Source organism: Mytilus californianus, unplaced genomic scaffold (genome assembly GCF_021869535.1).
Source record: "Mytilus californianus isolate M0D057914Y unplaced genomic scaffold, xbMytCali1.0.p SCAF_7, whole genome shotgun sequence".
In the NCBI taxonomy this organism is placed as follows: Eukaryota; Metazoa; Mollusca; class Bivalvia; order Mytilida; family Mytilidae; genus Mytilus; species Mytilus californianus.
Window position 1 is genome coordinate 2,122,403 of NW_026262723.1, and position 14,341 is coordinate 2,136,743.

Genomic DNA, 14,341 nt, shown 5'->3' on the forward strand with positions numbered 1-14,341 from the left:
GGAAGATCTTATTTAGTTAGAGGGCTGCCTATAAATCACAAGGTTGCGGCTTCTTATCTCACTGGAACCATCCATGAATTTTCACAATATTTACTAAAATAGATTTAGTGTTAGGTTTTAGGGCTAGTGGGTGTTATTGTTAGGTTTTAGGGCTAGTGGGTGTTATTGTTAGGTTTTAGGGCTAGTGGGTGTTATTGTTAGGTTTTAGGGCTAGTGGGTGTTATTGTTAGGTTTTAGGGCTAGTGGGTGTTATTGTTAGGTTTTAGGGCTAGTGGGTGTTATTGTTAGGTTTTAGGGCTAGTGGGTGTTAGGGTTAGGTTTTAGGGCTAGTGGGTGTTAGGGTTAGGTTTTAGGGCTAGTGGGTGTTAGGGTTAGGTTTTAGGGCTAGTGGGTGTTAGGGTTAGGTTTTAGGGCTAGTGGGTGTTAGGGTTAGGTTTTAGGGCTAGTGGGTGTTAGGGTTAGGTTTTAGGGCTAGTGGGTGTTAGGGTTAGGTTTTAGGGCTAGTGGGTGTTAGGGTTAGGTTTTAGGGCTAGTGGGTGTTATTGTTAGGTTTTAGGGCTAGTGGGTGTTAGGGTTAGGTATTCAGTATTGGTAAGCAATGATGTTCAGTGTTCTAGATAGAAACTGAGAGCAGAGGGTCAGTCTTAGAAAAAAATCACCATAGTACAGCAATCTTTTTTACAACAGATTTTTGTATATATTAACAAATATAAGTAGTCCCTTTATTTTTATATTTTTAAAAGATTTTTTTTATCTTTGCCTTAATAAAAAAAAAATGTTTTAATGTTCAAATCTGTAAGGAGACAGATTAACAGAAGCACTTGTTACTTGTTTCTGAATCCTATATATTGTAATTGTATAATTCATAATAATAAACTATTAACACAGAGATGTCTCGCCTATTTGTTATTTTGATAATGCAAATGTTGAAATTAAAATAAGTAAGTAATGCAAATATTCAAAGTCAATGAACCATGACTGAAGGTACATGGCTAAACAATCTCCATGGCAATGAGATGTGCCCATGCCAGGCATGGGGTAATGCAAATTTGTAATTGCATGTAATGTGTAATGCAGCAATTTTTGCATTACATGAAATTGTAATTTAATGCATTACTTTAGCATAAAGTTGTGTAATTTCATGCATTACATTGCATTACTTTTTTCAAATACTATATATCTTTAACAGATTGTTGGAGATTTCACAAAAACAGAAATTAAGATTTCTTGATTAACTAAGAAAATAATCATTTAAATATTAATTTTCTATTTTCTATTTATTTTTCACACTTCAAATAAATCACTTGATGGAATAACACAACACTATATAACAGATTTAGTTCTTTTTGTTATTTCATTTTATTTCATACATTTTTCACAGATTGTTGGAGATTTAACAAAAACAGAAATTAAGATTTCTTGATTAACTAAGAAAATAATCATTTAAATATTAATTTTCTATTTTCTATTTATTTTTCACACTTCAAATAAATCACTTGATGGAATAATTCAATTCTCTATTACTTTAAGCACATTATGCTTAACAGTGCAATAAATACAAATACATTTTTTATAACACAAAACGACATAATACATCAGAGAAGCAAATAATTATCAAGTATTGACAACTAATAGTTCGGTCCTATGATTAAGTGTATCAAACAAGAATTTACACAAATTATGCAAATCTTTGACATTTTCAGTGCTGAGAAGTTGCACTAATTTGAACAATGATGGCATCTATAATAATAAGGTTTAATAAACTGTCTCCTTAAGTCTCTATAGCATTCACATTGTAAAACAAAATGGAATTCATCCTCAGTGGTATTCAAAGTACAAAGAGTACACTTTCTACCTAACCTATTTACTCCATGATAACGGCCTACTTCAACAAACAAATTATGTGAAGACAATCTAAGACCAGTTAAATACACTCTAAAATTCATATGTTTAGTAAGATAATTCTGTAAACATACATTATTGACAATATATTTATATAAATAACACTTAGATGAAATGTTAATTTGATCATTCAAAGTCTGTTTTGCTTGATCATATATCCTTGTTTTTACAAATAATAATAAATTTGTATCAATAATCAAATTGTCTTGGTTATACCAAATCTTATTTAAACCTAAAATAAATAATAATTGTTGTAGTTGATAAATCCAACTGCTTCTAATATTACAGAAATTATACAGTTGTTCCCTGTCATCCTGTAGCAGTTTTTAAGAATAACACAACACTATATATCAGATTTAGTTCTTTTTGTTATTTCATTTTATGTCATACATTTTCCTTAAAAAAAGAGTAATATTTGAAAAGCATGACTGTAAAAGTGTTCCATTGTTGTCAAAAGATCAATGAATACCTTGTCATGATTAAATAACAGATAATTGAACATTGTCATAAAACTCTAATTAGTTTGTTTTACAATTAATCTTTTCACCATTTTGGCACTTGGTCATAGATTAAGCTCTATGTTTATAATATAATTAGGAAAGAAATTCTGAGTTAATATTTGGATTGAAATAATAAAAAAAGAACGGTAAAAGTGACGCTACCCAAATTTGATCTTGATCTTAGTTTTGTAGTAATGAATATTGTGTATAGGTTTCATAATGTTTGGTTTGGGCAAACTTAAGTTACAGAATGGAAACTAAAAATTTGGCAATCTTTCGATTTATAAAGGGGCATTACTCAATAATGGTTAAAGTGACACTACCCAAATTCAACTTGATCTATGTTTTATCAGTGGAAGTCAAAATTAAACATTGCATTGTATAAAGCATTGATTGTAGTTGATTCAATTATCATCATGGACAAAGGAAGATAACTCCAATTTTAATAAAATGCTTCGCTGGGCGCAGCTTGATACGACCGCAGAGGTCGAACCCTGAACAGTTGGGGCAAGTATGGACACAACATTCAAGCTTGATACAGCTCTGAATTTGGATTGAGATTAAATATTTGACACAGCATAGGTTTCTGACACAGAAAGAATGTGGTCTAAGAACTTCAATTTTTTTTAATTTACCTATTATGGTCCAATGTCCAAAATCAAAATACATGGTTAGATTCAGCATATCAAAGAACCCCATATATTCAATTTTTGTTGAAATCAAACAAAGTTTAATTTTGGACCCCAACTTGGACAAACTTGAAAACTGGTCCCATAATCAAAAATCTAAACACATGTTTAGATTCAGCATATCAAAGTACCCCAAGAATTCAAATTTGTTAAAATCAAACTAAGATTAATTTTGGACCCTTTGGACCTTAATGTAGACCAATTAAAAAAAAACAGGACCCAAAATTAAAAATCTAAAAACACGGTTAGATTTGGCATATCAAAGAACCCCAATAATTCAATTTTTGATGAAATCAAACAAAGTTTAATTTTGGACCCTTTTGACCTCAAAATGAACAATTTGATAGCGGGCCCACAAATAAAAAATCTAAATACATGGTAAGATTCAGCATATCAAAGAACCCCATATATTCAATTTTTGTTGAAATCAATCAAAGTTTAATTTTGGACCCCAATTTGGACCAACTTGAAAACTGGGCCAAAAATCTATAATCTAAATACATGTTTAGATTCAGCATATCAAAGAACCCCATATATTCAATTTTTGTTGAAATCAAACAAAGTTTAATTTTGGACCCCAACTTGGACAAACTTGAAAACTGGTCCCATAATCAAAAATCTAAACACATGTTTAGATTCAGCATATCAAAGAACCCCAAAAATTCAATTTTTGTTAAAATCAAACTAAGTTTAATTTTGGACCTTAATGTAGACCAATTCAAAAAAACGGGACCCAAAATTAAAAATCTAAATACACGGTTAGATTTGGCATATCAAAGAACCCCAATAATTAAATTTTTGATGAAATCAAACAAAGTTTAATTTTGGACCCTTTTGACCTCAATATGAACCAATTTGATAGCGGGCCCACAAATAAAAAATCTAAATTCATGGTTAGATTCAGCATATCAAAGAACCCCATATATTCAATTTTTGTTGAAATCAAACAAAGTTTAATTTTGGACCCCAATTTGGACCAACTTGAAAACTGGGCCAAAAATCTAAAATCTAAATACATGTTTAGATTCAGCATATCAAAGAACCCCATATATTCAATTTTTGTTGAAATCAAACAAAGTTTAATTTTGGACCCCAACTTGGTCCAACTTGAAAACTGGGCCCATAATCAAAAATCTAAACACAAATTTAGATTCAGCATATCAAAGAACCCCAAGAATTCAATTTTTGTTAAAATCAAACTTAGTTTAATTTTGGACCCTTTGGACCTTAATGTAGACCAATTTAAAAAACGGGACCCAAAATTAAAAATCTAAATACACGGTTAGATTTGGCATATCAAAGAACCCCAATAATTCAATTTTTGATGTCATCAAACAAAGTTTAATTTTGGACCCTTTTGACTTCAATATGAACCAATTTGATAGCGGGGTCCACAAATAAAAAATCTAAATACATGGTTAGATGCAGCATATCAAAGAACCCCATATATTCAATTTTTGTTGAAATCAAACAAAGTTTAATTTTGGACCCCAATTTGGACCAACTTGAAAACTGGGCCAAAAATCAAAAATCTAAATACATGTTTAGATTCAGCATATCAAAGAACCCCATATATTCAATTTTTGTTAAAATCAAACAAAGTTTAATTTTGGACCCTTTGGACCTTAATGTAGACCAATTTGGAAACTGGACCCAAAATTAAAAATCTAAATACACGGTTAGATTCGGCATAACAAATAAATAAATGTGGTCAAAGTTTTACAAATCTAATGCGCCATACTGGTCTTCCTTTAAAAATATGCATTTCTTTAAACATAATTTAAAAGCAGTGTAAGGGAAGTAACCAAAACGTTGTATTTGGATTACCTCCCTTATACTGTTTTAAATTATCTTAATTGTTCATTAACCATTACTTTATACATAATTTAAAAGCAGTGTAAGGGAGATAATTTCAATGATGTATTTGATTTATCTCCCTTACACTGCTTTAAATTATGTTTTGTACTAAAGTATTTGTCCATTAATGAGGACAACCTTGTTTTTCCCCCTTTTTTGCCCCTAATTCTTAAACGGTTTGAGCAATAACCTCCAAAGCAAATCCTAACCATCCATTTGTGGTATGGAAACTTGTAGTATAATTTCAGAGAGATCCATACACCGTTCCACAGTTATTGTCTGGAATCTAGAAAATGCTTATTTTTGGCCCCTTTTTGGCCCCTAATTCCTTAATTGTTGGTACCATAACCCCCAAAATCAATCCCTACCTTCCTTTTGTGGTATTGAACCTTATGGTGAAATTTCATAGAGATCCATTCACTTAAACTAAAGTTAGAGTGCGAAAACTAATGCGTCTTCGGACGACGACGACGACGACGACGACGACGACGCCAACGTCATACCAATATACGACCACAAAAAATTTTTTGCGGTCGTATAAAAATTACTTGATATTTAGAAGAAATTAAAATTTTGCAATTTTTCCATTTATAAAGGGCATAACTCTAGAACGGTTAAAGTAACACGACCAAAATTCAAAGTTAATCTGTGTTTTGTGGTAATAAGCATTGTGTAAAAGTTTCATAACATTTGGTTGAGGTAAACTTTAAGTTAGAGAATGGAAACTAAACATTTTGCAATTCTTCCATTTATAAAGGGACATAACTCTAGAACGGTTAAAGTGATGCGACCAAAATTCAAACTTGATCTGTGTTTTGTGGTAATAAGCATTGTGTATAAGATTCATAACATTTAGTTGAGGCAAACTTAAGTTAAAGAACGGAAACTAATAATTTTGCAATTTTTCCATTTTTAAAGGAGCATAACTCTAGAACGGTTAGAGTGGCGCCACCAAATTTTAAACTTAATCTGTGTTTTGTGGTAATAAGCATTGTGTATAAGTTTCATAACATTTGGTTGCGGCAAACTCAAGTTAGAAAACAGAAACCAATTTTGGGACGTACGTACAGACGGACAATGGTAAAACTTAATGCCCCCACCGCTACGGCGGGGGCATAAAAAATATTGAATGTATATTTAAAAAAGTAAACTTAACATTAAGTTAAAATAAGTATCAAACTTCATCTCTGTAATTTCTTTTTAGTGAAAATGAGAGATGTATATCTTGAAACATTAAAACTAAAGATAGAAGAGCTAGTGACTTTGATAGGTTATGTGAAACAGTCGGACAGTCAGAAATATCATTTGAAAGGTCAGGCCTGATATTGTGCATGAAGGAGGAAACCTTTCGAAACCCTAAATGTGCATGAAGGATCATGAAATCTTTCAAAACTATTATGATGTAAAAATGTAATAGTCGTATTGAATTGACTTCTTACACGTCTGACAAAATTCAATACAATTGATGAGTATGCTAGAATCTTTTGTGACTTCATGTTGTTTTTCAAAATGTTTAATTTTTCTTTTCACTTAATAAACAAATTTACAAAATGTAATGTGTCATTCAATGCATTACTTTGCAAAAGTAATTGTAATTTAATGCATTACTTTGATAAAAGCATGTAATTGTAATTGTAATTTAATGCATGGTTTTGTTAAAGTAATTGTATTATAATGCATTACATTGCAATGTAATTCACCCCATGTCTGGCATATGCTAATACAACTGCAAACCAAATACCATTGACTTTTCATAAGTTGTTTCCTTTCAACAAACCTAAACACAAACATTCACTTGTAAACTATGTAAAAGTTTCAAATTCAATGAACCATAATTAGGGGGTGGGGTTATATAATTCCATGGAAATGAAACTTGCAAATGCCAATACATTTGCATACTGAATATCATTGACTTAGCATTAGTGGTTCATCTTAAACTGACCTAATCACAAACTAATACATGTAAACTAAGCAAAAGTTTCAAAGTTAATAGACCATGACTGAGGGGAAAGGATCAACTATTCTCCATGGAAATGAGATGTGCTAATGCTAATACAACTGCATACCAATTTTCTTTAAACTGCTCACTTTTATATTCAGCGTTAGTTTCCGTTTATTTTTACGCAAGTATGTCTCTTTTCGTAAATAAAATAATTTACCGATGAACTTAAACAAGGTCAAAATCAAGTATAGTTTTTGTTATAAAACTTTAATGCAATTGAAAGAATTAACAACAACATTCTGCTTTTAAATCTTTAATTTGTTTCAAGCAATTATGTAATCGTAAAATGAAAATGGCGTGGACTTATTAGCATAATGAATAGTGAATAATATTTTCTTTTTTACTTGTATACAAAACTTTGAGACATGTAATTTTCCTTTAAACTGCCCACATTTATTCAGCGTAAGTCTCCGTTTATTTTTTACACAAGTATATCTCTTTTGTAAATTAAATATTAATTTACTTACCAGATAAAAAACGAGGTAAAAATCAAATATAGTTTTTTTTTAATAAAACTATTTTTAAATGTACAGAGTAATTGAAAGAATTAACAACAACGTTTTGCTTTTAAATCTTTTATTTGTTTCAAGCAATCAGAAATATAACCTGATTATCAATAGACAGGAAATACAATTGTTTATTACATAAGTAATCTCACATATCTTGACTGTCGCTTGCCGGTATAGATCAGAAGGATTAGGGCAATTAATTACCTGGTGTGACACCGCGTCACACCGGACTGGGAGAGATGTCGCTAATACAATAAACAAAAGGTAGCGAATTTACGCGGAAGTCGGAAGGGAATACTCCCAAATTTCTCTGAGAATTTAGGGAGGGATGTCGGAGTTTCCTGGTGTCACACCAAGAAAAAACTTGGTGTTCGGAGTTTGGGAAGCCTTTCGCGAAATTTGTACTGTATCACTGACCTACCACTGACTAACAGTTCCCCTTAAACTGACCTAATCACAAACTAATATATGAAAACTAAGCAAAAGTTTCAATGTCAATAGACCTTGACTGAGGGGACGTGGCCAAATAATCTCCATGGTAATGAGATGTGCCAATGCTAATACAACTGCATACCAAATATCATTGACCTTCCACTAGTGGTTTGCCATAAACAGACCTAATCACAAACTAATACATGTAAACTAAGCAAAGTTTCAAAGTCAATAGACCTTGACTGAGGGGGCTGGGCCAAATTATCTCCATGGTAATGAGATGTGCCAATGCTAATACAACTGCATACCAAATATCATTAACCTACCACTAGAGGTTCACCATGAACTAGACCTAATCACAAACTAATACATTGTTGACGCCGCTGGAAACAGCATACCTATGTCTCGCATTTTGACTCCATCAAGACGAGACAAAAATATTGTTTACAAAAAAAAAAAAAAAATGTGTTGGTTTATGTTTTGAATTATCAGTTAAAACTTATTTTTAAAAAAATGGCATGTTGATTCTTCTAATTAATAAAGTATCTGTCACTTGTATCATAATTATGCAATCATCATCATTATTTGTACAATTTGTTGTTTATTAAAACATTAAAAAAAGTTATCACATTTAATCAGGCTAGTCTAGAATAAACACAGGATTATTGAAACCATGAATCCCTTTGACCATATTGACAGGGTTGAAAATACATTATGGACATTGGTATGATTGGTGCAATGGAAAAGTAACAAAGGCACATTTTTTCATGTTTGAGAACAGAGGGACCCTGCCTGAAGGATTCAGGTCAAGACACCCCTTTATTTGGTTTTGTCAGGACACTGGCGTTAATCTACTATAGTCCTAATTTGGTTGGGTCCCCTTATGTAAATGAGGGCCCCATGTGTTTGTATTGCATGTCATTTTGACCTTATAAGTTTTACAGTTCTGATGTGTAATCTGTTTAGTGGTAGATCAAAAATTATCAACAGTTTAATTGAAAAATAGATGGGTGTGTAATTTGTTGTTGAAAACTATTAAACTAAAAAAATGCGTAATCTATTTGTAGAAAAGAGGCGGTCGCTGTTTCAATTTATGGCACAATCGAAAACATGGGATGATAATGTTTTTGTCAGCATTTCGTTCTTGAACGTAGACAAATATTCATTCGCTTTTCGTATTGTATAATGTTAATTTGTCTTACTTACCAAAAATGGAGAATCACAAAACCCTGTTTCACTTTCCATTGTCATTTTTTGTCAACTGTTGTTGAGTGTGAGATTCGGCATTTTCCATAGGAAGTTGGACGTATAATAAGTAACCGGTTCCGGACAAAATTCCGATTTGCGTGTGAACAAATAGAACAATACCTGGAGATCTATTTCATAACAACCGGACGTAAATTGACGATTATGTAGAGTATGTTACATTGATTTTATCGAAATTTTGTGACAATTTTTTTCAAACACAAGGAAGTCTAAAATAAAGCGGTTTTACCTTTAAAAAGTTAAGATTCGCACACTCGGAAATGTGAAAATAGATGAGTCAAAATGCGTTGATGTGACATATTATGATCTCAGATATTACATGTCTCTGATGTGATAATTGATAACAATTAACTTCAATGATAATCATATGTCCTAGCTGGGAACAGTATATCAATATATATGTTCCTGGTCCTAGTCAGTCAGTCGTCAAATGGTCATTTCGGCTACCGTTAGCGTCAAATTGGTTAAAATTTTATCGTGATTCGTCAAAATATCCTTATCCGTCAGAGGTCTAAAATAATCGTTACCGTTATTTATGGAAAGAATTTAACATGATTCGTCAATATCAGCCGATTTTTTATCGTCATGCACTAAAATTTACCGTTAACGTCATTTGGCAAGAGTTTTACCGTTATTCGTCATGAATGTAGTTACCGTGGCCCCATTACGACCCTTTGAAAGCGTGGGGAAACACATTTAAAATTCAAATATTTGTTTTTCAGTTGATGCTTACATTGCAACATGTACCTCTGATTTTAATAATGTTGCTTATATTAATTTACATTGCCCTGATGCTAAATTCTGTTGGTAATACATGCTTGTATTACTTATGGTTTTGCTGTTTCTCATTGGTTTATTTGGTAACGTGTTTCTCAATATATATTTGTATTTTTATACTATTTTGACATATTGAATCGACCTTACTATTTTTTAAAATGATATTGACTCCATGTTACTAAAAATTGTTAGATAAAGTCAATATCATTTCCAAAAAAAGTAAGATCGAGCAAGGACAGTCTATCATTGGCGTAGCTTACGTTGAGGCAACCGAGGCAGTTGCCTCGGTAAAAAGTAATTAAAAAAAAAATAAAAAACTGGTTTTTTTTCACAAAATGCAGCAGACTCGCTACTAAACCAAATTGTATATCGTCTTGTTGCTGTTATTGATTCATACCGTTTGGGAGTTATGCAAGACTTGTGGAAACATTTCCCTCTGGAAATCCCGACCCCTTTGTGGTAGTTTTCTAAATATGTCAGAGTCAAAAGAAATCGACACAATTGAAGCTGAAAAATTTTAATCCTACCCCAAGCAAAATCAGTAGAATAGATGATGATCCATTTCACGAGCCGGTAAATTATTAATTTTGTGTGAGAATAATTCCTAGAATATGAGGGTCTGAGTGAGGTTTACAGAACACAGAAACATGCCCTGAAACTATTTTAAACTTAAAAGAATAGAGATTTAAAATGGTGCTTAAATATAAGAGAAAGGAAATCAAATTATGGACAAAAAGGATTAAAATAAATATTTGAAGTCCCCCATTCAAACCCTCATATTTAACCGGTTAATTTACGTCTAAAACTGAAATATCGTTGTGTGTTGACATTTTCCCTAATACGTGTAGTACTCCAATTAGTAGTAGTACAGAGTTTCATTGACTTTGATATAAATTAGAATAAAATATACATTTAAGGAATGACTGTAATATTTTTTCTGTCTATGAAGAAATAACATCAAAAATGTGGTGCACACTGAATAACCCGCGTAGCGGGTTATTTTAAAGTGTGCACCACATTTTTTATGTTATTTCGAATAGACAGAAAAAATATTACAGTCATTTCTTATAATTTAATTCTAAATTCCATTTTAAACCGGAGTAAACCATGAAAAAACGTTGATGACGTCACGGTCACATGACAAAATCATGTCTATGAGCTGATAAACAAAACAACGTCAGCCAATCAGAAGACGCGTTACATCCAAAATTAAATTATTAATCAATATGCACAGAATAATGATTTGTATGTTGTTCTAAAGTGTTATTCTCGCTTTTTTAAATTTTATAGTTTTTCAGTAGCAGGGAATTTGAAATACTTGAAGGAGTCATTTATTCAAGCGACATATATAGTAAATGTCTGTTTCTATATAAAAAATTTCAACCAAATACTGTTTTCATTTATTATGAAGACTTCAGAAAAAAGAAAATGTTTCCGTTAGTACTTCAACGGTTGTCACTTTCACAATGGGAAAACCATGTAAGAATTTGAAGACATTCCAAGAAATATCAGGGCGAAACACAACCCATAAAAGTGCCGTGGTGCGTTTTACATGTAGCATGTGTCTATTTCTTAGTTTATCAAGAAATGGTGCTAGCGTAATGTCTGGTAATGTTTCTGGTATTAAAACCTGCATACAGCAAACCAAACCAAGAGCATATTATCATCATTGCAGAGTGCACATTTTGAATCTTGCTGTTGCGTCCACTTGTAAAGCGCTAGCTGCAATCTAATTTTTTTTCCAGTTCACTGAAAGGATTCAATTTGAAATAGTGGTAAATGTATTTGAGAACATTTATGTATTCATCTGAACCGTTGATTGAAAATGATGTAGGTACCAGTAATCTAATAAATTTGTAGTATAACTTAGTGTAAGGCATATTAACATTATTATGATGAAATTAAATAAAAGAACTGTTATAATTCTTAATAGATTCTTCTTGTTCAAATTGCAAAACCTCAACAGCTTCTTGGGGGCTGTAACCCCAGACCCCTGCCTCTGTAATAACAGAATGCAAGCTACGCCACTGTCTATACTAGTATAGTTAGTATAGACTGTCCCTGGATCGGGTCAATATCATTTTTAAACTTACACTATTTACCTATGTAATATATAAATTAAGTACTTTTACTCAGTCAATACGTTATCTCATATATGGACCTGTTAGATTATATTGAACCTCGGACTTCGTCCTCGGTCAATATAATCTGAACAGGTATAACGTACTCGTCCTCGGTTAATATAATCTGAACAAGTCCATATATGTAACGTGTCATAGTGACCTCGTCAAAAGTCCATAATTGATAAATAGTATACACATATATAGCAACAAATTGTAAGTGACGAATCATTATGGCCATGATCTGTTTATCCCACATATTCCTTCATTCACAGAACACAATACGTATTCTTTACATTTAATTTTACTACAGAACACATTTTGTATACCCTTATCTTCTTTTAATCACATAAAACAATTCTGTATAAATAGTTATCAAAGGTACCAGGATTATAATTTAGTACGCCAGACGCGCGTTTCGTCTACATAAGACTCATTAGTGACGCTCATATCAAAATAGTTATAAAGATTAAAGACTGAATAAAGATTATAGACTGAATAAATGAAATTAATTATAAAAAGGATATATTGAAAGGCAATATTACAACACGTCAATATAACATGTTTTTTTACGTTAACATTCGACATTACCAAAAGTGACACTAATATCGTGCGTAACGTCTGTGTTATCCGTGAGACTACTCTCAGATCATGTATGATGCAAAATTATAAGCTAATTAAGTAAAAAAATGTTATATATTGCAAAACAGCATTAACTCCCTTTCCCTGTTGATTTTGTTTTACTTTGTACATGAAATTACAATAAACAGTCTGGAAATGTATTACTGCTGGAGTTTTAGTTTTGTGGAAAAGTCATTCGAAAGGGGCAAGGGAAGAGGGGTTGAAATTTAGTACCGAAAATGTTATTTTTCAATATTGGTCAAGAACTACTGTGTGTAACAGTTTCATGTCTCGAAAAGTAAGGTATTACAGATTTCATTTGGAGTGGAGGTTTTAAAAAAATAAGATATCTGATATCATAGACATATTAATATATTTATAATCTCTCTCTGTTGATATTGACGATTTAAAAATGGATTTTGAAATAAAATGCTCATTTCATTTTAAAACTTCATATGACTTCTATATAAGTTGAATTATTTCACATTTTTCTTTATAATTGTTCATTTATTTTTAAAATGATAAATCCAACAGGGAAATTTGATTGTTGATATTAATGTCGATTCACTGCGGATCGTAGAAATAGTGAGCAAGAAGGTGAACTGTGGTTTATTTTTATCAATAGTACCGCTTAAGTCGACGCTAGGGCCGTCTTGACCTTGTTGTAGGGTATGAATGATTCGTTCATTGTTGAAGACCCTACACCACCTGTCAAGATGAAGAACAGGAATAAAAGCCCTGCTCATTGATAGTTTTCTATGTTTTCAATGTATTGTGTGCGATTTTTTCCCATGTACATTACTCCATATCCTTTCATTTTCTATTAAAACGTGTGTAAAGAAACTATGAGCCCACTCCCCTTTCAGTCTATACTCTATAATTGAACTTTTAGTTTTAAAGAAAAGAACACAGATCAGACAAATGTAGATTATTTCGATACACGGTTTAATCATGTTTATCCATCATGGTTATATATTTATCATATACATGATATATATGTTATCTAAACGTGCTTGAGGACATCAGGACATCGCAATAAATAGATAAATGGTAACACCTTTCAGAACCAGCTTGTCGGAGTTAGAAATGTTTTGACACTGTCGTTCTAAAATAGATACAATTTACATTTGAATTTATTTAGCAGTTTTGTCAAGTTTAAAATTCCCCAAAGTAAAATAATGTAAAACATTTTATTAGTGCTTGAAGGAGTGTTACATTCTTTACCTTGTGACGTATACCGGACGTAACTTTCGATCTATATAACCAGTGCAAAACTATCATTAACGGGATATGTATTAAAATATATCAAAAAAATTGGATGATATTCGCGTAATGTAACATATGGTCTGCTTACTGTTCTTTTCCCTCAGACTCTCAACAGAAGAACTAAATCTGTGAGAGTTGATTCTGGGTCTTTACATGCTGGGGGAACTAGCTGTAAACAATGCCTATGATGGTGTATGACACTGCTGCTGATGTAAAGGCGGGCCGCTCGTTGTTGCCGATGTAGAGGCAGGCCGGGATCGACTGACACCTATAAGTTTCAAAATTCAATCTTTGACGTCTCAAAGCATAATTTCTACTTATATAGCAATCATTTATTTGATGGTATGCCAACATCACTTTCTTTGTCAGCATAAAATTAGAAATTACCAAATATGGTTAT

General features: G+C 31.9%; 1 protein-coding gene across 5 annotated transcripts in view; it reads right to left on the reverse strand.

Moving 5' to 3' along the window:
- The window catches only part of LOC127709442 (multidrug resistance-associated protein 1-like), an 83,684-nt gene extending 74,486 nt beyond the window's left edge, over positions 1 to 9,198 (reverse strand). For all 5 annotated transcript variants that reach the window (XM_052214996.1, XM_052214995.1, XM_052214992.1 and 2 more), the window contains exon 1: positions 9,098 to 9,198. In XM_052214996.1, the coding sequence (XP_052070956.1) occupies positions 9,098 to 9,142 (45 nt within the window). In that variant the 5' untranslated portion in view covers positions 9,143 to 9,198. The remainder of the gene's footprint in view (positions 1 to 9,097) is intronic.
- Between the last annotated feature and the right edge of the window lie 5,143 nt (positions 9,199 to 14,341).